The 24,224-nt window shown below is 40.2% G+C and overlaps 1 protein-coding gene across 23 annotated transcripts in view; it reads right to left on the minus strand.

Moving 5' to 3' along the window:
* Positions 1–24,224, minus strand: part of gphn.S (gephyrin S homeolog) — a 220,965-nt gene that overhangs the window by 85,510 nt on the left and 111,231 nt on the right. For 17 of the 23 annotated variants that reach the window (XM_041574186.1, XM_041574188.1, XM_041574190.1 and 14 more), the window contains 3 exon segments: positions 19,550–19,616; positions 14,695–14,967; positions 9,634–9,963 (listed from right to left, as the gene is read on the minus strand). In XM_041574186.1, the coding sequence (XP_041430120.1) occupies positions 9,634–9,963; positions 14,695–14,967; positions 19,550–19,616 (670 nt within the window). 23 annotated transcript variants of the gene reach the window in all.

A 24,224-nucleotide genomic window follows, 5' to 3' on the forward strand; every position in this document is an offset into this window, starting at 1 on the left:
TCCACTTACTCACCGCTCTCCTGTTAATCAGCTGTCCAGCCTCTTAAACCATATTTATTGTACCAAGCTAAGTTCTCAGGGGTAATGTAACAGAATGCAAGAAACACAATTACTCTCAGGCTGAGTAGAACACTCTAAATTATAATCACAGCATGAAAACCATATCTCGGGGGAGGTCAACCTCTGCTTAAAAGGTCCATACATGCTTTTATATTTACATATACTAGACAACACAAGTAGGCTTTTTAATACTATCCTAACTACCTGGAAATGGTAAGATAAAAGAGAACCAAATCACAGACGTTATCACCTTCAACCAACCCTCACACCTGCCATCTTGGTTATGTAAAGTGTCATTTCCTCCCGCTCGCACTGAAGGAAGTACATGCCTCTTCCACTAAAACTGAGAAACAGAACAAGGACGAAGCATGTTCAAAATGTAAGTGTGAAAATACTTTACATGTGACAGAAGGAAGGAGAAGAAAGTGAAAAGAAGTTGATGTCACCCAGAGCTGAAGCTTTAGAAGGAAAGCTGATATAAATGAAAAACAGCCGCACCCCATTACTATAGTGAAAGAGGGGGATACATCAGAAAAACCACAGAAGTGAGGGCAGATGATATGAATGACATAGGGTTGCTGGCTGTAGAAGTGACACAATATTCCAGTATAATAATAGAAATTATAAAAGTTTAAAAAGTTAAAGTTAAAAAAGTACAAAAAAAAAAGTGAAAAGTTGATAAAAGTTATAAATGAAATTATAAAAGGCCTGTCTGGGTTGAAACATAATTGGAGTAAAGGCTCCATGGAGTCGAAAAAAAATCCATAATTTAATGGTGAAATTTATTCTCGGAGTGCGGATCAGGTATTTTTCCTCCTACGCAGCCTAGTGTGCCACTGACCTTAAAGGAGAAACAAACCCTTAATAATAAACCCCCTACCATACATAGACCCCCTCCCCCCCCAGAATAGCTCCCCCCCCCAGGCAAATGCCCCTCCGTGCAGATTCTGCCCAGCGGAGTTCACAGGCGCCATCTTCAGTCGGTTCGGTAATCTTCGGAATGAGACAATCTTTGTGAGTTTCGGCGCAAGCGCAGTTGTTGCGAAACAGAAAATCACTCCAACTGCGCCACTTAGACAGTTTCATTCTAAAGATTACCAAAGATGGCTGCTGTGAAGTCCGCTGGACAGAATCTGCATGAAGGGGTAAGTAAAGAGTTGGGCCATTTGCCCGGCAGGGCAGCTAGGCTGGGGGGAGGAGCAAGGGGGGTCTATGTAGGGTAGTGTTTTTTTAAATTAAGGGTTTGTTTCTCCTTTAAGGCTTTAGATACCCTCTAAACCTCTGGGGTTGCCACCATGGGAACAATATCAATTTACTCTTAAAGATATCCCAGAAAGACCAGCTATAAGACCAGTTAGGAAGAGATTTGGAATTGAACCCTAATTTGATCTCCTATGTATCATCTGGATTACGGATGAATGATTGGAAAAACTAAGAGGTTCTAAGAGGCGCATGGCAAAAGCTTGGTCCTCCAAGGAATGCTTGGCCAACAATAAGATTAAAACTATTGCTCTGTGAGGCCACTATTTTATTATTTTTGTTACTTTTTATAATTTATCTTTCTATTCTGTTCTATTCTGTCCCCCAGTTCATATTCAAGTTCCCCCTTCAAACCACTACCTAGTTACTAGGGTAATTTAGACCCTACCAGACAGGCGCTGAAATTCCAAATTGGAGAGCTGCTGAACAAACAGCTAAATAATTCAAAAACAACAAATAATAGAACATGAAGACTTCACTTAGAATATCACTTCACATCATCCTAAAAGTTCAATGAACAAACCCTTTAAGGGATTTAATTATCTGCCAGTGAATTAGAATTGCCTTGTCCTTTATTATTAAAGTCCTGTGACATCAGATCACATCCACTGGATATCAAGGCCACATCCTTTTTTTGGCTTCTTGTTAAGCCATTTTTTTTTAAACATTAGGCCTTCATTATTACGTTTTGCTGGGGACTGGATATATGATAGAAGCACATATACCTCAACAGAGCTTGATCAACTCCTGACAGGAGGCCTCTCCCTTAACTTTCTTTTGCATTCTCCATTAAGGGATATTCCACAAGATCTGCGCGACCATCCCTTATTTATAGACACTTATAGAACATGGATTTCAGTGAGGCACAGGTTTAAATTAACACCTTCTTACTCCACCTATCTGTTTTGGCTTGATAATCCCACATTTCCGATGGGGACACATAATAACACTCTAGTGGAATGGCATAACCGAAATTTGAAAACTGTTAAAGATATTGTCGATAACACTTTTACAGTATTACCCAAAGACAAGCTTCTCCAGAAATTCCCATTCCTAGCGAATGATTATATGTTGCTGAACCAAATTGTCCACTATGCCACGAAGGTGTTGAGGCATCTTTCAGCGACAGATAAAGATAATCCAATAAATATACTGTGGCCCAGATATAATACAGTCAGAAATATTTCCCAGATTTACCGCTTTATTAAGACCTCACTATCGATTGAAGCACAGAACAAATCTTTACTCAGATGGGCTTCTGTGATCCCACAAACTGACGCCTCCCAAATACTTCAGTATCACGCAAAAGCGATGAAAGCTATTTCCGTTAGTAAATATCAAGAAATGGCTTTACAAATATTGCATGGCTCTTATCTCACTCCTCTTAGGAGGCATCATATGGGTACCCTAAATTCGGATGAATGTCTGAGATGTCATCAACCCCGGGCTGATCTTGTGCATTGTCTTTGGCTATGCCCTACCATTCAACAATTATGGGGGGAGGTGCAGATATACTGGAAGTCTCTGACTCAACGAGCAGACGTTTTTACGCTACCATGGGTGATTTTTGGGATTCCCCCTCCACACCTGAAACTTTCCCGCTCTGACAGACAGCTGGCAGAAAGATTAATGGCTGCTACTCGGAAAACTATCCTACACCATTGGCTTTCCCCATCTACGCCCCCACTATCTCTGGTCAAACAAAAGCTACACCATATATTTCACATGGATTGGGTGGAATCCACTACAAACAAAGAACAATTTACTGATAATTTTTTTTCGACATGGATGAGCTACATCCAATCACTCCCGATTCATACTAGACACCTAACGATGTATGCGTTTAGATACACTACGTGGTATGATACAGAACTTTTACTCAACAATACTAGTGTCCATGAAACAGATCAATATATTCAAGATCTCCTCCGCTCGCAGGAACAAATGTCACGAACGCCCCCCAGGAACCACCACGTAAATCAGATGTTAATAACGAGGTCTTAATTGCTTTTACCTTTCTTTAACTGATCTGTATGTGGGAAATAATGTTGTGTATTATAATACCTTAATATATTCTACATTGTGTCATTAAGAGGAGATTGCTGCTCTGGCTGTCATTTGTATCCGCTCGAACTGTATTACCGATGGACTTACCCATCATTCTTTCTTTCTGTAATTCCAAATTCCTTTGTGTTTGTTTCTTTTATTTGTTATGAAAATTTTTTTCAATAAAGACATATTTGAAAAAAAAAAAAAAAACATTAGGCCTTTGGCAATGACCAGCCGTTGAGACAGTTACACAATGGCTGAGCCAGCAACACTTTAATATAAGACATGTACAAAGGGAACTGAATACAAATAAATGTATGGTGGCCTTTTTAGGGTGAATATGACAGCTCCAAGTGGCAGCAGGGAATGGATTTCCTTCATGGCTGCCTTTGTCTCAGTACTGCCGCATTCTGAACACAACAGGGTTTTCATCATTTTAACAACACTTGTATATTGCTTATAACCATTTCTCAACTTGTACGACATTCTTCAGAGAGGTGCAAATCAATTGTTTGGACAAGCGATCGCGCACTAGTAACTCAGAGATTAATGCTACGTTAGAAGCCTCGGTAACAGGCCCAGACGGCTCAAGCGTCTCTCTTTTTTCTCATAAGATCACAGCGATGAAACAAACTTGGGAAAATATGCAGATATCCAAGATGAGGAAACAGGCATTTCTGTGCCCCATTGCCTTGCTGAAGATTAACTGACCTGCAGTATAATTCCCCCAAATTGTCTGCCAGCTCACTTTAATATCTCTAGGCTTAAACAAAAGCTCCATCTCTAGTGATGGGTGAATAAATTAGTCTGACACTAATTTGCAGCGAATTTCCACATAAATTTGTGAATCTCCAGCGAAAATTCGTCGGCGTCAATTTCCGGTTTTCACAATATTTACGTGAAAATGTTTGGATTGCTCGATTATTTAGTGAAATCATTCGTATTGCTTGATTTTTTATTGAAACCGTTTCAAATTGCTCGATTTTTTTGTGAAAACGTTCGAATTGTGTAATTTTAGTGAAAACATTCAAATTGCTCGATTTTTTCGCAAAAATGTTCTAATTGCTTGAATTTTTAGTGAAAACTTTCGAATTGCTCGAATTTTACGTGAAAGCGTACGAATGGCACAATTTTTTTCGTGAAAACTTTGAATTTCACAATGTTTTCTGTGAACTTTCCGATTTCACGTCATTTTGCTGGAAATTCGCAAATTTTTTGGCGAAGTGAAACGGGAGAAATTCGACCATCGCTAGCTGTCTCCCATAAACTCCATTTTTGTCCAAAAAATTTGAATTTTTAAAATGATTTCCTTTTTCTTTGTAATAATAAAACAGTAGCTTGTACTTGATCCAAACTTAGATACAATTAATCCTTGTTGTAAGCAGAACCAGCCTATTGGGTTAATTTAATGTTTACATGATTTTCTAGTAGACTTATGGTATGAAGATCCAAATTATGGAAAGATCCTTTAAAAAAAATTTTTTTGCCAGGTTTTGCCGTGAAAAAGACACCCCCATAGACCCCAATGGGTGGGAAAAAAATGTCACGCTGCAAAAAAATTTGTAGCCCAAAGACTTCAATGCATTTGGCTAATTTTTCGCTGTTTTTCGAATTTTCGGCAAAGGGAAATGGGTCAGATTCGTCCATCACTAGAACTAACCCCTAAAAACATATATGGATAGAAATGCCATCTTTTACATACTGAGTTTAACAATTTAGCCTAACTTTTCAACATCTGTATAAAATGATCCAGGCCTTCCAAGTTTTGCACAAGAGCTCACCATCTTGGATTTAGTTAGGAAGGTCAGTGACACTGCACATGCTCAGTGTGCTCTGAGCAGTTGTAGAGAGGCTAAGCTTAGGGGTCGTCATCAAGCAGAAAACTATGGCTCATAATTTACTATGTTATATATATACAGTATATTAAAGTGGAACTAAAGCCTAAAAATAAATATGGATACAAATGCCATCTTTTATATACTGAGCTTAAAGCATACCTCCCAACTGTCCCTTTTTAGGAGGGACAGTCCCTCTTTTGACAGCTCAACCCGCAGTCCCTCATTTGTACTGGAAAGTCCCTCTTTTCTCTGCACTGAACAGCCAGAAAAAGAAACAAAGTTTCTCACTTAATTGGCTTTTAGCAGAGAGCCCAGAACAGCCACAGGTGCAAATAAAATACTTTGTAACAATTTTGAGACACAAAAACACAGTTTAGATAAGGAGAAATATTTTCAAACTTTCATAACCTGCCAAATTTTGTAAAACAAACATGGTAATTAGGGGGTGTGGCCACATAAAGGGGTGTGGTCAAAAAATTGCTGCGCTACATGCGGAAAAATTTTTTTTGTCCCTCTTTTTACTTCCAAAATGTTGGGAGGTATGCTTAAATGACCAGTAACATACATTTTTTTTTAAAAAAAACGAAAAAAACCCACCAAGACAGTTTTAACTTTTAATTCGCAAAGCTTTTATTAAGAAATTACTTACCGATTCTCTGCATTCGGTCTTCAGAAACGGGGACAGGGCAACAATCCATCGTGCGACGCTCGATTTCTCCTCCCTGGCTATCTCCTATAGAAGGCAGGGAGGAGAAATCGAGCGCCGCACAATGGATCGTCACCCTGTCTCCGTTTCTGAAGAGGAGCGCAAGCAGAGAATCGGTAAGTAATTCCCTTTGACTGGTGGTTTTTTTTTCTGTTTAAAAAAAACTAATTTAAAAAAAAAAATTATGTTACTGGTCTTTTAACAAACCAGTGTAAGGTTTCAGCATCTGTACAAGAGTAAAGCCTTCAAATCTGGTCAACATCTTGGATTTTGTTAGGAATGTCAGTGGCACTGCACATGCTCAGTGTGGTCTGGGAACCTGTTGAGAAGCTAAGATTAGGGGTTGTCTCAAATTATCAAGAGGTCATATAAGCGATGCTACAGTATAACAAATGCAATGGTTTCTGAGCTGCCATGTAACGAGAATCTGAATTAATCAATAGTAAGTCTTGTATTTTGACATTTATGTTCTATATATAAAGTATATAGTGATTGGGTCCCTAAACTAAGGTAAGCAGCCCAGAATATGTGCCGTGAATTAGCAGAAAAGAAGATGGGGTGATACTGTTGGCATATATACACAGGCAGATCTTCCCCCTTAAAGGGTTGTGGTTGCTGGTACAGAACAACAAATTATAATCTGCAGCATTTCTACTCCTTTGTTAGGCTTTAGTTTTCCTTTAAGGTGTAAATCATATTAAATCACAACAAAAATCACTGGTCTCACTGTTTTTAAACATTTCTATTCTACGTTGACAGCAATTTTACGAAGTTTCCGAGACAGTTCTTACTCGCCTCAGACATGTCAGATCTAAGAGAATACAAGCAGGAGACAGATTTATTCATTCGATATGCCACATCAGCACCAAAGCTGCCATCTCTTTCACGTCTATCCCAACCACAGAGTGTTGACAAATATATTACAAAAACTTCTTTATTCATAGGAAGTCTGTGTAAGCTTCTTGGTTTATCTCTTCACCCTGTGTGGATGCCTTTCATATCTCTCTTTTGTCTGGGAGTGTCATCTCTAATTTAAGAGATTTATGAAACCTCCACCCCACAGGCCTTTCTTGTTGGGACGCCACCAGTCTTTAGCAGTGGGAAATGTGTTTCTTAGCCAACAATTGCAGTCAGACCATGGACCATCTTCATAAGACTGAAGGGGGTCTTAAACTATAGTCGAAGGGAAGATGCAGACAATTCGGTTTCCCCTCAGGGTTACTGGAATCATAGAGTGAGGACAGAAGTCATTCAAGAGATGATTGGAGCCTCCTCCCAAAATATGTTAATATTGGGCATAGAAGAGTCCCTGCTTGGCCAAGACTGTATTTAGGTCTGACACTGGCCTAGGCACCGGACCTAAACACGCCCCTATGTGACTCACGTTACTTCAGCTCGACATGCGCGTGACATCATACATACGGACATCGCAGAACTGATGTCACGCACGTGAGGAAGTGGCGTCACACAACGTGCGGAAGTGATGTCACTGCCGCTAACCAGCCTGGCCCCATACCCCTCAACCCCCTAGATCTTTTACCAGATCTCTTATGGAAATCCGTGGAAGAGGCTGTGTGATTAAAATAAATTTATAGGCACCTAGGCACAGGCGCTCGGGTGCCTTAAGGAGAAGCAAAGGCTTGGTGCACTAGTTAAAGTTCGGCTTTTCGCTCTACTGTGCATGCACAGCCGTGCGACCAAGGAGGAAGCCGGAAGAAGATCGCTCCATGGTGCTCACAGGTATAATCCCAGGCCGGTGCACTTAGGCACTTGGGAGTGCCTAACATTTAGCACCCCCAAGTTCATCATGTCTTTCCTTCTCCTTTAATATAAATACGCCCCTGTGCTTGGCTCTAATTGGAAATGCCCCTTATACAGCCCACTGGAAGAACTACAACATCTAGATGGGGATCACCAGCAAGAAAGGGTTTAACACTATCTGCCTCCACCACATATGTAATGGAAAGACATAATGCAGCAATCAATACACTCCATATAGTCCAAATTAAATCTAAAATGTTGCACAGCTATAAACTCTCCCCAATCAGTGTAGAACTAGATGCCAACAGCCCACCAGGACACAGACCAACAGGTCCACCAAAAAAAATATCTTCACATCCACTGACCTTCTTTCTTGCACTTCTCTCCCCCTCCTTGCTCCATTCTCTGCTAAGACGTATTTGTAAAGCACTAACAAATTCTGCAGAACTGTACACCAAATGGGTACATACACTGAACATACAGAATTAAATACAATAGGTAAAATACGGTCCTGCTCAACACAGTTGATTAGGGGGTATGAGGTTATTCAATTTCTGCATCTACTTCTCCCCCATTCAATTTTGCCTCTCTTTTCTCTCTTTCCTCCTTTACCGGAATTCTCTTTCTATACTGAAGGATAAAAAGCGACAAAAATATCCTACAAGCCCCCCCCCCACCGCACCAAATACTAGTCTGCACCCTGAATGAGGCTGGGTAGACTTGGGTTAGTGTGCACAGAACAATAGCAATGAACAGCTTTATAAAAGACAAGCTGGTTATTAATGTGACTGTCACGGTCGGCACCCTAAATCCAGAACCAATGCTAAGCACCCTGTTCTCGGCTCTTACTTCTGCCTAAAACAGCCGCTTTCACCTTGGGCGGAGCCCTTGGCTAATCGGATGCCGCCAGATCTTATTAAGAGAGGTGCCAAGCTAAGGGTTCTGGACAAGCAAAGGGGCACAAATGTAAATCAAAGTCTTTTGGGCAGAAGATCACAGTACAAGGCGTAGGCACAAAATGTAGTCAAATCAGGCCGGGTCGGTGCAGGCAGAGTACAAACGGAGTCACACAGGCAAGGGTCAAACCAGGAGATCAATCAGGAGGGATACAGATATAGAAGAGTGGTTACCAGGCAGGATACAGAAGTCAAAAAACAGGCTGGGATCGCAACAGATATCAATAAACAGAAGCTTTACAGCACAAGAGCACCAGGAAATTTATGGAGAAAGATCCTATAACGGGCAAAGAATTCACACACTGAAATCCCTTTTAAAGTGCTTGAATTTTGCACCATTGCGCTGACGTCATCGCGCCAGTGCACATGCGCCTAAAGGAGACGCAGGGCGCGCCCTAAGCAGCGTAAGGAGGAAGCAGCATAGTGTGGCGGGCGTCCCTGCCGACCCCCTCCCACTAGACCACCGGGGTGAGTTATTACAGTGACGAGCCATAACATTAGAAAGGGAGAGGACAAAGTGTATTAATGGAAAAATAAAGAAGAGAACAGAATGCATCGCCTGTAGATGGCTCTGTTAATGGGGATGCCATTTTTAATCAAGTTAATAGAGTTTTACTTGCATACACATAAATATTCATACTAAATGATATTCATACATCCCCCTAGCAATGCAAATGGACAATTAAGCCTTTAGTAATTAGAAAATAAACAAGCAATTTGCTACTAAGACATGGAAAGAGAACCTGCTGTCCTCCAGATGTTGTTAATCTACAATATGGATACTGGGGTATACAGCTCCATATGTGGATAGCCACAATGTAAAATAATTAAAAAAAAAGAACATAGGATATGTAACATCTACACAATAATGCACAAACGAATGATACAACAAACCAGAAGCAATTTAACTGTTGTGAAATGTTAACTCCCAGAACACAATGAGGTTGTTTTCTCAACAGATAAAGAGCTGAGGGCAGACATGGCTGTACTAAAAGGTTCTTACCGGTTCCAGAGCACTGGATGTAGTGTGATGGGAACAACTGGTGGAACTAGTGGGAATTGGTTCGGCAAAACTGGATGAGAGATGATGAGAACAGCCAGAGTGACTTGGTTCTGCAGATGTAGTGTGATGGGAACAGCTAATGAGATTTGGTTTCACAGCACTGGATGAAAAGTGATGGGAACAGCTTGAGGCCGTTGGCTCTGCAGCAGAGGATGAAGTGTGGTGGGAACAGCTGATGAATGTTGGTTCCACTGCATTGAATGCAGTATGATGGCTGATGACCCCTGGGATGGATGCCTGACCTTTGGCCATGATTGCAGCAAAGCTGGACTATGAATATGACAACATCAAACACAACATATAAAATTACACAATAAAGGGTATAGGTTCTAGATCAAAAGCAACACTTTTAGGATCCCAAAGCAGCAATGCCCCAATAATTGAAATTACTTAATAATTATGTAATTATCCATTCTTGGAGATTTCTCCTCTTGCTAGTGAGCATTAGCCACTTTGACCAAATCATTATAACCACAGGTAAATAGTTAGGATCAACATAATTTGTTTCAAAGGAAACAGGGTTATAACAGGGTTATGGAAGATAGCTCATAGTACAAGTTGATCCAGGGACTGGTCCCATTGCCATCTTGGAGTCAGGAAGGCAAATTGGAGAAGTTTCAAATGGTTTTTTTGCCTTCCTCTTAATTAACTAGCATTTGGCAGGTTACATACAGACTTGAACTTGATGGACGTGTGTCTTTTTTCAACCTAACTTACTATGTTACTTTATCAACAGCAAACAATGAGCATTGAAAATACTTGTACCAATAGCCTACTAATCTGAGAGCAGGTTCTGGTGCATGATAATTTTGAAATTAGTGTAAACACAGAAATCTGAACACTTCAGGTTAGGCTAGGCTATTATTTAATAAAGATTCTTGCAGAATTTGATCAAAAACATCTATAACGAATGTCAGGAACAATTAGATGTGTACATGTACAGGCAGTTAATGTCTGGCAGTCTTTATGTCTATCTTTACACATAAAGTAAATCGGCCTAAAGCAATGGCATACTGTATGTGGTTGTTTGGATAGATCAGAACATTTCTGACATGAACTCATGTTTTCCTGCAATAATAAAACATCCATATTTAAATAATAAATTGCAGCTCAGATGGTAACAGCTTATTTACACAAGCACAAAGGCACCGAAGCAGCAGTCACATGGCTGAGGACACCTGGGAAACTCAATCCACCATTTGAAATGTTATTCTTGAACCAATATATGTATTATTTTTTTAAGTTTTAATATTGGTGTGTAGGCAGTCATCTCTGGTCATTGTGCCTGATCCTGTGCTTTCAGAAACAGCCAATTTTACTAATGAGTAATATTCTTATATCTACCACTCAGTGCAGGTGTCAGGGAGCTGTTATCTTGTTACCTGCCCATTGTTCTGTTGATCAGCTCCTAAGGGGGAAAGGAATGGGGGTGATATCACTAACTTGCACCGCAGTGGTAAAGAGTGACTGAAGCTAAGAACATGTCTAGCCCCATGTCCAATTTCAAAATGAAACATTAAAAAAATCTGTTTGCTATTTTAAAATAATGGGTTTCAATGCAGGATTCTACATTAGGAGTGTTATTAACTAATTTTTTGTATAATAATAAAAAAAAAAAAGTTTTCTCTTAATAATCCCTTTTAATGTTATAAACAAAGTTATATGCACCTGTAAACAATCCTTTGGTGTATAGCATCAGTCCCTGTTCAACCTGTCAGACCATTTAACAGAAGCTTTTACAAGTCATTGGGGCAAATTCACTAAAGCACAAAGCAGCTAACGCTAGCGCAAATTCGCCAGCGTGACGTCAGTTTGTTACTTCGCCGATTTACTAACGGGTGCTTGAGTAAATTCGCTAGCGAAGTGGACCTACTCTAGCGCTACTTGGCACCCTTACGCCAGGCGAAGTTGCGCTCTGGCGAAGGGACGTAACTACTCTAATTCACTAACTTGTGGATTTGACTGAACGTTACCTCTTCCGCCAGACTTGCCTTCCACACCTCAGACCAGGCGAAGTGCAATAGAGTAGATAGGGATTGCTTCAAAAAAAGTTGACATTTTTTTCTAAGTCCCAAAAAACGCTTGCGTCTTTTACTTTTTTAAGGGTAATAGGTTGAAAAAGATCATAACTTTTTTTTGGGGTACCTTCCCCCCTACATTTCCTAACATATGGCACCTAAACTATACAGTGGGCACATGTATAGGGCAAAATAATACCTCTATTTTATTTTATGAAGCTTTCCCCGGCTTGTGTAGTGTAATGTATTTGCTGCTACATATACGTCCATTGTACTTTAACTTGGCTCTTTATGCAAATTAGGCATCGCTAGCGTAACTTCACTTTGCTTGACGAATTAACGGTAGCGCAAGTTCGCTACCTTTCACCTCCCTGAGCGCAACTTCGGATTTTAGTGAATCAGCGGCGCCCTGGCGAAGTGCGGCAAAGCCAAAGCTGGCGCAACTTCGAAGGTTAGTAAATTTGGCCCATTGTATCACATTGTGGAATCTTCGAGACTGTTTAAAGAGTGAAATTGGTGCATGTAAATTTTTGAATCATCGGAAATTAAATATGGTATGATGCACTTGCAAATAAAAGTTAAAAATAAATCTATGTTAATATAAATTTATGCTAACATGATAAACTGTAGAATAAATTTAGCTTGAACATATTTAGTCTAGGTGCATATAAATCATATTTTCAGATTGGTTACCTAAAGGTAACAGTAGGCATCCTCAAACCCCCTGGCCTGGAACTCAGTGAGGGTCATTTATCAACACTGGGCAAATTTGCCCATGGGCAGTAACCCATAGCAACCAATCAGATTGCTGCTTTCATTGTTCCACTTGCAGCTGGCTTTAAAAATCACTGATTGGTTGCTATAGGTAACTGCCCATAGGCAAATTTTCCCAGTGTGTATTGTTCCAATGCAGGGCTACAAGTTTAACAATGCATCAAATAAAAATTTCTAATAGCGATGAGCAAATTTGTCCAGTTTCGCGTCTCCAAAAAATTGTGAAATGCACGGTTTTTTTTGCTAACTATTTTCGAGTTTATGGGCGTTTTTGATGGCAAAACCTGCCAAAAAATTTTGCCCATCATCAGAGCAGTTGCCCACAGCAACCAATCGGGTGCTGCTGTTCTAGACGGGTGCTGCGCTGCTGTACTAGACGGGTGCTGTGTTGCTGTTCTAGACAGATGCTGTGCTGCCGTTCTTGAGAAGTGCTATCCTGCTGTTGTGGACACATGTAACCCTGCTTCTGTCCTTCTGTCCTTCTGACATGTGCTTGTTCTGCTGTACTGGAGTTGTGTCCTCCTGCTGTTCTCAGATTCGCTTGTCCATATATAACTTCTATTTTGTCTACCTGCTTCATTTATAATGAATAAAGATTTCATCCCAGGCAACTGTGCATGTGAACAACAAAATGTTCTGAAAGAAACTAAGATGATTTAATAATGAAAGGCTTTCAAGTCATACTGGCTTGATCCCAGAGAAGGATTTGTGTCAGTATTACTTTAAACCATCATTGGGATATTGTTAAGCACTCTATTTCATACAGCGATATATACCAGTCTGCAAGAATAATTAGAAACAGCCCAATTATTTTCCCTTCATCCTTAGAACCATTTATCAAATCTGTGTATTAATTTGCATCTTGTTGACCTATATAGCAGTAGTCTGGATATTTAGTAAAAGTGAGCAACTAATGGGAGTTTTCTCTGGCATATTCTGCAGGAATAAAGTCTGTTCAGTTCATATCTTTTCCTACACAAAACTGAAATAAAAACTGCTAGCCTGTACCAACTGCAAAGTTGGTACAGGCTAGCTTAAAGAAAATCTAAACCCAAAAAGTAAACTCATTTGTCCAAATTTGCCCATGTTACATATAGTTAATTACGGTAGTTAGATTGTGTTGAAAAAAGTCTATCAAGTTCAACCCCTTCAAATGAAAACCCAGCATCCCTCCCTACACTCACATAAACTATATATACCCATATCTATACTAACTATAGAGTTTAGTTTCACAATAGGCAAAACTGCCCCCCATACTTCAGATGAGGCCTCACCAGGGACCTATAAAGAGGCATAATTATGTTTTCATCCCTTGAGTTAAAGGAGAAGGATAGGTTAAAACTAAGTAAGCCTTATCAGAAAGGTCCATCTAAATATACCAGTAAACCCCCAAAGTAGTGCTGCTCTGAGTCCCCTGTCAAAAGAAACACAGCATTTCTTTCCTTCTATTGTGTACTCATGGGCTTCTGTATCAGACTTCCTGCCTTCAGCTTAAACCTCATTGCCCTGGGCAAGAGCATGCTCAGTTTGTTCCTCTTCCCCACCCCCCTCCCTTCTCTACTGTAATCTGAGCCCAGAGCAGGGAGAGACTCAGGCAGGAAGTGATGTCACACCCCATTAATACTGCAGCTCCTATCCTAAACAAACAGAGAGTTTCTAGAGCTTTTTACTCAGGTATGGTAAAACATTCTACAGAATAAATATAGCATTCTAGCTTGCACTATTGCAGCTAATCTATTGCCAATAAAATGCCTCCGTAGCTTTCCTTCTCCTTTAATGCCGTTTTTTATGTAAGACAGAACTTTATTTGCTTTAGTGGCCATGGGCCAAGGCAAAAGTCACAAAGATGGAAAGTGGCTCAACCTGCAACTCGTTTCCCACCAAGAGCATGTTGCTCACAAGACTGTGACAGTACCATGCGGCGTGTGAATTAATGAGACTGTTCCAACTTGACCCCAAACCATGTCTGCTGGCAATTGACCCTAAAATCAGTCTTTACACTTTTTGTGTTCAAATCCCTCCTTAAACTCCAACATTCTGTAACATTTACCAAAGGTTTTGTGACCTTATATTTTTCTATTTACAATGTTTAAAATGACAGTAAAATCTCCAATAATAGGGGGATTGCTGCTTTAGGAAAAGAAATAGAAAGGTAAGGGTAAACGATTTACTGCTAATGCCTGAACAAAAAAAGAATCCCACCACTGACCTTTGCTGCAATTGTGGCTGCGTTGATGTGCGAAGATGAACTGTCTTCAGTTGATGCGACGCCACTGTCTTTCTTCTCTTCCTCCTCTTCCTCACACTGGACCCCCTTGTCCTCTGTCTGTTTGTGAGGGCTCGTCGTTGGAGGAGGAGAGAGGGGAGGTGGCGGTGAGGGCAAGTCTTCCAACTCATCGTGTACTTCTTTTACTTTTACAATAGCGTCCCTCAAAAGGTCTATGGCATGAGGTAGGGCTGGCAGTATAAATTGAAAGCATTCCTGTTCCCATCAAAAATAAAAGAAGGCACATTTGTTATTGATTGTCACCACATGAAAACATTTAACTGAATATTGAAAGAGTCCATAAAAGGATAGTGACACAAAAAACAAGTTGTTAAAGAACGTACCATGACAGTTATGTACACACTCTATTGTTGGTTTGTTTCCAATACCCCCAAAAACCTAAGGCAATGCAGCAAATCCATGACAAAGAATGTTAACCTAAGGCAGATACATGTACCTCTCTTGTATTATATCACAGTGAAAGTTAAGGACCAGCACTTTGGCGTAGCAACCCAAACAACTGCTATGCAATATGTGTCAAGTGTCTTTAAAGGAGAAGGAAAGGCTAAAATTAAGTAAGCTTTTTCAGAAAGGTCTATATACAATAAATACTCGGAGTCCTCTGATAAAAGAAAAAACGCATTTCTTTCCTTCTATTGTGTACACATGGGCTTCTGTATCAGACTTCCTGTTTTCAGCATAAACCTCCAGGGCTAGGGCTTGAGCATGCTCAGTTTGCTCCTCTCTCCCTCTCATCCTCCCATCTCCCCTCCCTGCTGTAATCTGAGCCCAAAGCTATGAGTGAGCAGGGGCAGACTCAGACAGGAAGTGATGTCACACCAATAACAACATGGCAGCTGCTACTTTAAACAAACAGAGCAAGTTTCTAGAGCTGTTTACTCAGGTATGATAAAGCATTCTGCAGAATACTTATAGTGTTCTAGCTTGTACTACTGTGGCTAATCTATAGGCGATAAACTGCTTCAGTAGCTTTGATTCTCCTTTAATTAAAAAAAAACTCAATTGCAGTACTTGAAATCCTTATTATAGTCGTATAACTGTTATGAAGTCTATCTGACATAGTCCAGGCTCCTCTAGGTTAGTTTGCAAAATCATTTGATTTGGACTTCTAGAATGGGATCGTCGTTACTTCTGTTGCAGAAACAGGGTGTGGTTGGCCCAGTAGGATACCAGGGAAAATCCCAGTGGGCCCAATTTCTGGTGCATCCTGGGCAGGCCACTATAAAGATGAGCTGCTCATCAGTCGCAGCCTGCCCTCACAGGGCGCTAGCTTTAATTTACCACCACAGAGATTTCTTTTATACAAACACCAACAGACAGCTCAGCAAGGTGGACTAGCCTGCAGTGTTCTTTGCTTGTTGCGAGATAATTTATGGAACTTGTTTTATCAGTAAAAGATCCAGTGGAAACCTCCAAACCCAGATGCTGAATGGGGAAATAAATCCTTAACTTCATAACTGCATGTGGAAGTATAGTGACAGACCTTTGTACATCAGGTATGTGCTGCAGGAAGGTGGGCTTTCTCTGGACTTTGGTATGGTAATGGATTGATACTTGGAATTAAATGAGCAACATTCATTTAATATAACATTTGTTAAGTACCGGAGTAGATTATATATATGACTTTTTGGTACATTCGAGAGATGAAAGGCCATTGAGTCATGCTATCTGTTGGGTCCTAGATGCCACAGTTCAACAGTGCAGAGAAAAGTCAATGCCGGCAGAAAAGTTTCACAGCCGAATAAACAGGAGGAGGTTAAACATAGGAATCAGTAATAATCAAGAGTAAAGCACACCCAGGAACACACGAGGTAGAACATATTATTGGGCAAGGTCTGCAATGTTCTGGTGTTTTATATAGGCCCATTTTCGCACCAAAGGAGTGTGATGATGTCATACATCACGTGCTGACGTTGGACGCTGATGCTGCACGTTGTGGCCTGCTGGAGTTATGACGTTGTGCATGTTTTGACGCGCAGCATCCAATCTTGACACGATGCGCTCCTTTTGACGCATTGGCGTCAGAACGAGTCGCGCGGAAGTCCTGGGCGCCGTCATCTTGTCTATGGCGCTGGAAGATGCTGGAACTCCAGTAAGTAGTCCTTACAGCTGCATACCAATGTGTTTTAATGATGTAAACAGATAAAGTACAATATTTTTATGAAGGACCTGGAGATGCGGCTCAACTTTTTCCTTAATTGCCCACCTTCCAGCCACTACAGCAAAACATGTGACCAATGAATAAACACTTCTACTGTTCTCCAGAAAACAAGAATTTAAGTGAAACGCATGGGGTAATCTGAAGACTAACCATTAGATCCATTTTTCTTGCATGGTTAGTTTATACATGGGTGTACTGCATAGCATTAAGAAAGGCTAACTAATAATTCACTGGTCCTTCACTAACAAAGGAGCGTTCTGTACACTACCATATATCTCATTCAGCTGACTTCTTCCTGCCTACAGCGCAATTGTTTTTTTTTTACTGATATTGTTTGAAAGGTAATGTTTCTCCTCGGGCTGTGCAATGTACATGAGAAATTAATTAAGAAAAGTTAATTGTGACGCATAACATCACAGGCAGAAGTTTCGCCGCGGAAAGAGACGGCAGAAGGGAAAGCCTGTTTAAGGGATAAGAAAGTGCTTTGAAAAGCCATAATTAGTGGAACTCTTACTACAGGCAAAATTAGACATTTCATATTACTGAGGAATGATTTATTGGCTATCAAGTCTTCATTTATACTTCCGCCTACGGGGAAGAAAGAAGTCATTAATGTCATCGTTCTCATAGCAAATGTGTAATCTGGGGGGGAAAAATAGCCAAAGAATCTAAGAATTATTGAATGAACTATTATACTTGGAGTTGTTTTACAATCTCTCTTATGAACTGTGTAATAAATGGGGATAGACTTTTCTAGCCAGGGTGAGAAGATCTGGATTCAAAGGTTGCACCTTATTTGCAGGTACTTGCACTGGATGGTCATAAACCCAAAGGGTGAATCGTTAACGTAGGGAAAGGAATGCACAGTTTCCCTTTAGACTAGGGATACCCAACCTCTTGAACCTATGAGCAACATTCAGATTTAAAAGGGGTTGGGGAGCAACACAAGCATGAAAAATGTTCTTGGGGTGCCAAATAAGTGCTGTGATTGTCATTTGGTACCCCCTGTGTGGTTCGTCAACCTACATTGAGGTTCTGTTTGGCAGTGCACCTGGTTTTTATACAACCAACTCGCCTCCAAGCCTGAAATCCAATAAGCTCCTGCCTTGAGGCCACTGGGAGCAACATCCAAGGGGTTGGTGAGCAACATGTTGCTCATGAGCTACTGGTTGGGGATCGCTGGACAGTTATTTAGCAAAAATGATGGGTATACATATTTTACCATTGCCTCCAAAGAAATAAATGTGACAAGAACAACTGGATTGCATCTGTCGGCTGTTGCCGTGCATGGGAAGAGTCCACCAGATTGCGATTGAGACCTATTGAGTGGGTAGTGCAGGCCCAATGTGACCAAAGCCCTTCTCTTGGTGCATCGTTCCTTAGTATGCAAAACAAGCTCCATGATATTCCATTGCAATCAACTGGTAAGGGTCCCTACCAACTTCTGTAGCATGCAGAGACCACCAGACATCCCACAGCCTACATATCAATTCTAATAGAATGCACTACACTCTTCCAATAAGTCAAATCTCTATTTGAGACATTTCCTTACCTGGAAGGTCAACAGAGATGGTAGGTTTAAACTGAACAGACATTTTCAGGTTGGAGACTCATAAATACAATCACATTTAGGGCCTTATTTATCAAAATCCAAATATTTCTGATCATTTTCAGTAAAAAATCAAATCGGCACAGATTTTTTCCCCTTATTTATCAATACATTTTTCCAAAAATTTCCTGTGCAGGGAAAAAACTCATTAATTCTTGAAAATATTTGAATTGTATGAATTTCTCAGACCACAAAATATTCGGATTATTCCACGAAAACCCAGCGTAGATCAGGATATCTTCGTGACTTCTCCCATTGACTTCTACATGAACTCGGCAGGTCTGAGTTGGAGTACTTTTTTTATCTGGACTTTTAACACCCTCTGGGTTTAATAAATTCCAAAAAATAAAGTTTTTTCTCACTAAAAACTTTGGATTTTATATAAAAAAAACTCACATTTTCCGAGTTATTGGCATTCAGACTTTGATAAATAAACCCTTAGAGTGGAGTAAATCGAGGCCCACAGAAAATGATAGCCAATCTGGAAGCTTCATCTTATCATCTTCAGGTAGGTCCCCATTTGAAAGGAAGCGAAGCATAGTTTTTATGGCCATGTGTTCCCCTACCCAAGGTTCTGGGACCCTGGTTAAATTAAAGTATCACACACAAAATCAAAAAAGGCCCTCTGAATTACTGAATTTTGCAGTCCTCTTTTTTACAGTCTGTGATACCTCAAACATTCTCTATTGTTCTTTTGGGGAAAAAACTTTATGGGGTTCTAGAAGTCAGAACTGAAAAAAAAACCTGGGGAGTGAAGCACTTCACATCCCTTATCTGGATTCACATAATGTAAAACTGGGTTATATAAATTAATTCTTTATATGTTTCCTTGAAAAAACACTAGAGAATAATACTGAAGGGAAAGCTGACTTGTTTCTGATTATAAAGTCAAATGGCTCAATACAAAAGAAATAACCAGAGAAATATTCTGTTTTCCTGCAGCAAAAGCAGAATCGCTATGCTATTGTTTTATTAAAGCAAGTTCCAATAGAACTACAGAGGCTTACCTGTGACCCTTTCTTGCTACCTGGTAAGTTGATGATTAGCGTTTTTCCTCTGATTCCACAGACTGGTCTAGAGAGGGGAAAAAAAAAATATGTAAAACCTGATTTTGATATTGTGCAAAGAACAGCATTTTTAAAGGTCCACGTACTAAAGGGGTTAGGCCTCAAGTATCAAGCATGGATTCCTCTAGAGCAGTTTTTGAACCAATTTTCTTGGGGAAACCAGAGGCAGATTAAGTTTCTAAATTTGGTTTAAAATTAGTTGTGCGCTGCATTTTAATGGATATTTTTGTAGGAAGTCAAATTTTTTGGTCTCAATCCAAAAGTGACTCTTGACCCTACTGGTGGTCAAAGCTACCAGTGTGACATAAGCTCAATTTTACATTTTTTTGCTTTTGTGGTCATACCACTGGCCCAGCTTTACTGTACATGTGAATGGACAATATATTCTTATAGCCTAATGATTAGTGATGGGCGAATATCTCCAGTTTTGATTCTCCGAAAAAGTCACAAATTTCCCTCGACTGCATCAAGTTTGGACGCGCATCCAAAAAGTCGCTTTCGTCAATTTTGACGCCGGGCTTAAAGTCAATGAGCGTCTGAATAGTGTTGACGCACACTGATTTTGACGCAATCGACTTTTCGGACACACGTCCAAAATGTTTTGATGCAGGTGAATTGCCGCGCGAGTTTCGCAAATTTATTTGCAGGCGGTGAAACGTGAAAATTTGCTGCTAATTTATGCGCCCATCATTTTGCTAATGATTCATAGCAAAAGAAAATACAGCCACATATTAAACTTCATGTGTTCCTACTCCTTACAGCTGAAGCCAATCGGAAAGGAGCAAATAAAAATGATGCCACTGCTTGGTCCAATGTGTACATTTTATTGTAAACAGTACTAGTAACTCCTTGAGATATAAAAGATGCTTAGTGATGTCACTGATCACTGCAGAAGACCCTCATCTCTATGAAAGAGGTGCTCATTTTTATTATCATCATTTATTTATGAAGCTCCAGCAAGTTACACAGCGCTTTATATTTATATAACAAGGTTACAGAATAAGAATGGCCTAGTCCCTGTAAATTCTTGCTCCGCCTCCCATGTTAGGACATACATTTATTTTTGAATAATGTATTTATTTAGATGCAGTACTGACAGCCTGTGTGCATAAAAGAAGCAGCATGTCATTAGCAGTTTTGTGTTTAAAGGAGAAGTAAATATAGAAATTTGTACATGATGTTTTGTGCTTCTGTACCAGCCCAAGGCACCCACAGCCCTTTAGCAGTAAAGGTCTGTGTCTCCAAGATGCCCCAGTAGCTCCCCATCTTCTTTTCTGCTGATTCACTGCACATGCTCTGTGCTGCTGTCACTTACTGAGCTTAGGGAGCCACTCACAATATACAGTACACATAGAATAGAAATGTCTCAATATAAAGCTAATTAGTAATTAAGCAGCATAAACACTATGTGAATGTGACTATATCATTGTGTAGTGCAACTGTCATACAGCAAGCATACCTATGGCACCAAGACTCAAGTCAAATTCTACTGACATGAGATGTGTGGATCAAGCCATATGGTCTGTGGAGCTTGTGTCTAGAGGCAAAAAAGCCTTAACTACCACTAACAAGTATTACGCATTTCCTAAAAAAAAGCTAATATGGGAAAACTGAAAACCACCAACCACCTGAGATTTATGGGGTTACATAGCCACACAATTTGGGTATGAACTCTGTTTATTTAACTATACATCAACACAAAGAGGTACAATCCAAGCAATTTAATGAAAGTAGAAGTGCTCCCCTTTTATTAATCACAGCCTATTTTGTTAGGAAAATTCTTCATTTAAATCTCCACTTTATTTCCTTCTTTGGAAACCAATAACATTCTCTGGAAGTAAAAGCTTTAGTGTAAAAGACTGAAGATCCTTGAAGAAAGATTAAAACCTGTGCTCTGGGATTATTTAGGCACAGTCAGATTTTTATAAAAAGAATGAACTTACTTTGCAGTCTGGTTATAACGTGCCACACGCAAGAAAGGAAAAAAAATGCCAAGGAAAGCAGCTAATCTGCTGGACCCATCAGCAAAGCGTCTGCATGAAAGAAACGTCTAAAGGACACATCTACCTTGTTTATAACAAGGGCTTTATGTATTTCAGTGACAGGGGGCCTATCGGCTTTCAGCGGAAGTAGTCTGGACCAAGGAGGAAGTTTAGGGGTTAAAGTCCAAGTTTGTGGTACAAATAAGGATCAGGAGAAATCGTAGTCAATATCCAGGCAGGTCAATAGGCAGGCAGATGGTAGCAAGGTCAAGGTTCAGGCAGGGTCAGAAATCCAGGTATAAATAACAGACAAAATATCAAGAACCCAGGAATGCACAAAAAAATCCTATTATCGGGCATCGAACCCGTGACCTGGAAGTCCTTTCATATTCAAAGTTTGCGCCGGGCGCGTGACGTCATCACGCACAGACCACGTGGATCATGGTCGCCGCCATCTTTGAAGGGACACCACCGGAGACGGGAGCGCTAACGGGCGCTCCTGCCATTCACGTAGACGTTATACTACAGGTGGTGGCCAAATAATAGAAAATCATTCAAAGAACCTCTACTAACTGTACTGATTTGAGTTATCCTGTTTTCTGATTTGTAAACTTACACTAGTTATATCAAGAATCTATACTATGTATTGTATCTGTGTAATGCACTCTTCTTGTTCAGAGGACAATGGCAAACGTGTCTAAAATCCAAAGAAAAAAAAGACTACTTGTCACCATGTAGGTGGGGTGTCCCGTTTGTTGTACCATGAGGAACTATGTTTGAAGCTACAAAAGGATGAGAAGACAATATCTGCTAGAAAGATTTTTGATTGTAAAGCCTAAATTAAAAGGGCGGCCAACAATATAAATGCCCGGACCATGAAAAATCATACAACAGGAACTGGACATCTAATAACCATCAATCATGTCACGATGTTAGATGATTCATTCTTTATTGAAGACTAGTGCCTGGCATCAACGATTGTCCTACTTGATAGAAATGGTGTCCCCATGGCAATACTATAGGTGACAATTTTCAGCTACGGCTTTCAATTTAACACTATAATGATGTCCCTATGAAGTCCAACACACTAAGGAAGATGAAGTTCATTGTCACCCACAACCAAGAAAATTGCCAACTCTCAATATAAAAGAGATTAGGAACAAAGGTTAACAGTTCCTTCCCTTCTTATCACTCAATGGACTGACAGTTGCCCTGCTAGAAGGATGGAACAGCATTGCCCTTGCAGTATTTATTTACAGGCTGTATTCAATCAAATGACACCAGTGTCTGACCAGGCCCAAGAACCTGACATCCAGGCCCAATCTCAGTATAATTAGATGGAAACCAAGTTAAATAGTATAGAGATTATAAAGGCTTGCTGTGGTATAAGAAAAGGCTTAGGGTAAGGGCATATGGGGAGATTTAGTCGCCTAACGACTAATCGCCTCTTCTTCTGGGCGAATTGCTTTCCCCTGCCTTCCTGCCGGATATAATGAAAAATCGCCAGCGGGATGTCACTCGCGTCACTTCATTTTCCCAAGTCGCCTGAAGTTGCCTCACAAAGAAACTTCGGGCGACTTCGGAAAACAAAGCTCTGTGAGTGCCATCCCACTGGCGAAATAGCCGACTTTTTAGTTAAAGTACGGCTTTTTGTTCTACTGCGCATGCGCAGCCGCTTGAAGGAGGAAGACGGAAGAAGATCGCTCAGTGGTGCTCACTGGTATAACCACGGGCCAGTGCAGTTTTCTGTTGATCGGAGCACTGGCCGAGGGTTTCATGTAAGTAACTACAATCACTTGGGGGTGCCTATCATTTGGTTAGTGCTGCAAGCCTTTCCTTGCCACTTTTATGTGCCCTACTGACTTGATTCTCCAAATTTATCACCCAGTGTCACCCTACTAGGTGCCAGTATGTGCTACACATAAGCAGAAACACAATTTATATCAGATAATCCAAGGTTCATCCTGATGACGAATTTAAATATCAGCATTCCCACCACCAGATAATCTGGTCTATTATGGGAGGCTGGCCACCTGAAATTCAGAGGGCTACACTGATGGTAGACCATAATTATGAATATTCCCTTAGCAAAACTCTAAGCTCCATAACCTTAAGAGGCACATTTATCAAAGGTCGAATTTCGAATTCATGTGAGTTTTTAAACTACTTTAAATTCGTAAATACTAGAAATTCGATTGGGGGTTTAATAAAAAAATCGAAGATCTAAAACTCGCACAAATTTTATTGACTCTTAAATTCTAATCGATTTAGACTAAATTCGTGTTCAAGTTTTTTCTTAGAAAAAAACTCGAGTGTCAGGAAGGCTACTAACATGTCCAAATTGGTTCCTGGAACTCTCCCATTGACTTATACATGAACTCGGCAGGTTTTCGGTGGTGAATAGTCAAATTCTAGTTCTTATAGGGCCAGAGTGTGATAAATATCGAAATTTGAATAAAAACTCGAGTCGGGTTTGGTTAATTCGCAATTTAAATAGAATTTGAGAGTTTTGACCAGAGAAAAAATTCGAATTTTCAATTCGACCCTTAATAAATCTGCCCCTAAATGTTAGCAGTCACATGTAAAATTCTTCGGTCTAACTTAATCTCAGACCGTGAATATTAGCAATCACA

Source organism: Xenopus laevis, chromosome 8S, assembly GCF_017654675.1.
Source record: "Xenopus laevis strain J_2021 chromosome 8S, Xenopus_laevis_v10.1, whole genome shotgun sequence".
Taxonomy (NCBI): domain Eukaryota; kingdom Metazoa; phylum Chordata; class Amphibia; order Anura; family Pipidae; genus Xenopus; species Xenopus laevis.